This window comes from Etheostoma spectabile, chromosome 2, assembly GCF_008692095.1.
Source record: "Etheostoma spectabile isolate EspeVRDwgs_2016 chromosome 2, UIUC_Espe_1.0, whole genome shotgun sequence".
NCBI classification, from domain to species: domain Eukaryota; kingdom Metazoa; phylum Chordata; class Actinopteri; order Perciformes; family Percidae; genus Etheostoma; species Etheostoma spectabile.
Window position 1 is genome coordinate 30,715,142 of NC_045734.1, and position 3,699 is coordinate 30,718,840.

Below are 3,699 nucleotides of genomic sequence, written 5' to 3' on the forward strand. Positions count from 1 at the left end.
GCTGGGATGGGGTGGATGTACAGGTGAGGAGAGAGGCTTTGGTTGGCAGCTGGGACAGAGAGATGAAGTGTGTGGAACGTAACATTTGCTCAGAAGCAGGGCTGAAACAATTGATTCATCTGAAGATTGATTTCACAACTAATCATTTGGTTAAAATGTAACAAAATAGCAAAAAAATAAACATCAAAATTCCCAACGTCCAAGTTGATGTATTCAAAGAAATAGCTATTTTAGCTGACCAACAAAAAATAAACCGTTGAGTATCACTGGTAATAGGAATGGTCAAAAATGTTTTCCAGATATTCAGACTTTGGTGACTTTTTGCTTTACACACAAAGTGGATAGAGTTCATGTGGTACATAGGGCTGGGTATCGGTACCAAAAGAACCCAGTACCAAGTAATATCAAAAATAGCTGGTTTTGGTTCTGGACTGGTTTTGCTCGCAACTAATTCACCACAAGCATTCTTTGATTTAATGTGATGTGTGATTGACATCTGCAGCAGCAGTTCCCAGTCTCTGGTGTGGTTAAGTCAAGCAGGGTTTATTTTACAGCGTTAGCAGTTCAACATGCCAAGACACTTACATCTCACATGTTACTCACATGATGATGATTACTCACACAATGGGTATTAAACAAAGTAGGCAAAAAAAGTTATAAAAAATAAGTTCTCTATTGTCATTGTCATGCTTTAGGGGACATGGTATCATCATTTTTTTCCACGATACCCAGCCCTGGTGGTAAATCTCCCCTCCACCACGTCAGAAACTTGGGCTACAATTCCCAGTGGCAGCACCTGCAGCTTTATCGTGCAAGTCATCCAGAACCTGACTGATAATCTGCCAGGCTGATATATGTAAGGGATAATGTAGAGCGAGCCGGTCTTTATTGCAAATTAGAACCCTGTCTTGGTGATGCAGGACCTCGACACGAAGCAGAGACAGTCCTTAAACATATTTTTGACTTTCTAAAAACGCAAGATTTGATATTGGCATCAGCCTTAAACATTTAGCATCCATTAGGATATAACTCAAACAAAAACAATAGGCTGATGGAAATGATCTTGTCCTTGTTGCCATACAAGTCATTTCTATTGGTCAGGACAATTATGGGGGTCATTACATCTAGGCCTGTCATGATAACATATTTTACTGGATGATAAATCTTCCCACAAATTATTTTGATAAACAATAATATTGTCGTTCTGAGACCATTTTCATCTAATATAATGAAACTGGCATATTAATGCAGGTACAAATACACTTTTATTTCTAGAGAATAATTAACACTAGAGCTGGTAGACATTTTAAATATACACAGTAAATGAACAAAACAACCAAAAACAATAAATAGAATAGACTCTCACTCTCGGTAAACAAAAAATGGACTGGAATGAAAACAAAATACAATCAAAAACAATAAATAAAATGGAAAATTTTCTGGTCTCCATAATTTCCATTTAAAAATTATCCAGCTCATTTTTATTTATTATTCAATTAATTGATTTATTGCATATTGTGACAGACCTAATAACATCAATCCTGGCAGACTTTTATTTTCCCCAGCGCCAGGAGGTGTGACTGACTGTAAACTGAGGTATACTTTTAATATAACTCATATATGATACATTCCTTGATTTTGGAAACAAAGAGTTGTGTACAGAGAAAAGAGAAATATGAAAATAAGGTTTTGAATGATGTGGTCACCCCCTCACAGTGGGAGTGTAAGACTGATCTGGACAATGCCTACCGATTTGGTCCGATTGAGGTGAGCTGTGAGGGCTACAGTCACCCTGCTGATGCCTACGTACTAAAGGGCTCCTGTGGGCTGGAGTACACACTGGAACTGACCGCAGTGGACCAGAGGACCAAACAATCTGAAGGTAGGAGGATATAGTTGTAAAATGTATGAGGCTTTATCTTCCCAAAAGGACTAGATATTAAGAGAGATTATTTTTCTTTCTCAGCTCTCAGGGACTTTGCCTCCAGTTTTTTCAGCGGTTTCTCTGGAAACAAGCAGCACCAGAGCTCGTACCCCTCAGGCAGCAAGGACTCAGGAGGCCTGCTGGTGGTCGTTGTGGTCTTTGGGCTTATCGTCTTAATCTGCAGCATCGTCAGCGGACTACCTGACTTCACAGGTAGCTGATGCAGAATGATTAAGCATGGATAGATGGTCTGGTTTGGACTGCAGATTCTCTCTGAAAAACACTTCCTTAAAGAAATACATCACCTTTTGTTATGAAGGATGGGCCTGATTGCTAAATAAGCACTGTACTATGAAATAAGATTAAAACTACCTTGCTGAAATCTTAAATCTGTTCTTGTTTTTGTTTTATGTTAAGGCAATGGTGGTGGAAACCCAGGCTATGCTGGAGCCTCTGGGACACGCACTGCTTCAGGTAGAAGGAGTGCATGTTAGCTAACAGAGCCACATGCAGTTCCCACATATCATCAACCTTTAACCACCTCTGATATAAAGATATTGATGAAAAAAGGCTATAGAAATAGAATGAGAGTAGAGCACATTCCCATTCAACTCAACATAGCAGGATGGTCAAAGCAGCAGTACATGTGTATGTGTACCAATGCCATTGCAAAGAACTGTGATTGCTGTAGTAGGCTAAGTCATTCTATGTCTTTGTTCATTGCACAGTGCTGAGCGCCATTTTCTTTTTAACTAGTCCACAGCAAACATTTCAACGTCCGTTCCATTCGCATTCTATTTCTATAAGAATGCCGTACTGGTTTAACTGCTCCTGAACTGACTTCTGCCTGAACACCTGACATAGTAATTGTTCTGCTCATGGTATTTTCACTATTCAATGCAAACAGAGCTTTATTTCGTGCAAAGAAGGCTTTATTCCATGAGAATTGGCCAACAATGCATAGAGATTTTTGTTTATTTTTTTTCTTCTTATTTCGCATCTCTCAACATTTCAACCACTCAAACATACATGATAGCATTTTGTCATCAGGACATCTAATTGGTTATTTAAAGAAACAACTACCTCACTGATGATAAGAATACCACCCACATTACTCAGTGACATTTCTATCTCCAAGTGGTTCAAACCAAGGAAGAGATGCCTTCAATCTGGTTTTCTTCGGTGAATGTAGTGTGCATCCAAAGACATGCTGTAGGTACAGCCGGCTGACTAACATCTTTGTTTTTCAGGTTTTGGAGGAACCAAGAGAAGATAGAAGCTGATGAGGTGGACAGATGATGGATGGCACTGAGAAGAATAAAAGACAAGCTCAGTGTTGGCTGGGGGAAGGTCAAACATGATGAAAGCACCACGAGAAGACACTCTCTTCATGCAGAAATGAATTTGTCCAACAACATAGTAACATTTTAATTAGTTCTATCTTCCTCTGGAGAGGTCACTATGTCAGCTACTGACAGAAGCACTGTATTTTTCTATGAATGCTGGTTTGAGCTTCAGTGGTATTTGAAAGATTATGGCATTACTTGTATGTGGTTTTAGAAGATGATCTTACAGTTCACTGATTTGATCAGCATTTTGTAGGCAAGATGGCATGTGTCAATAAGAATTCACTTTTTAATTTATACATTTTATTCATGTGGTCTTGTTGAAGAAATAGCGATCTAGGGTTTCTCTGATTTTGTAGGATTTCTTGACGTTCTCATGAATGTGTTCTTCCTCACATGCAATGAGATATCAGTGGAAACTGTAAGCAC

General features: G+C 38.9%; 1 protein-coding gene across 1 annotated transcript in view; it reads left to right on the forward strand.

The window, feature by feature from the left end:
* Positions 1–1,911, forward strand: part of LOC116704171 (store-operated calcium entry-associated regulatory factor-like) — a 4,600-nt gene extending 2,689 nt beyond the window's left edge. Inside the window, 2 exon segments of the mRNA XM_032539455.1 lie at positions 1–23; positions 1,717–1,911. The exon segment at positions 1–23 is cut by the window's left edge and continues 4 nt beyond it. Coding sequence (XP_032395346.1) covers positions 1–23; positions 1,717–1,896 — 203 coding nt within the window. The 3' untranslated portion in view covers positions 1,897–1,911.
* The last annotated feature ends 1,788 nt before the right edge of the window (positions 1,912–3,699 follow it).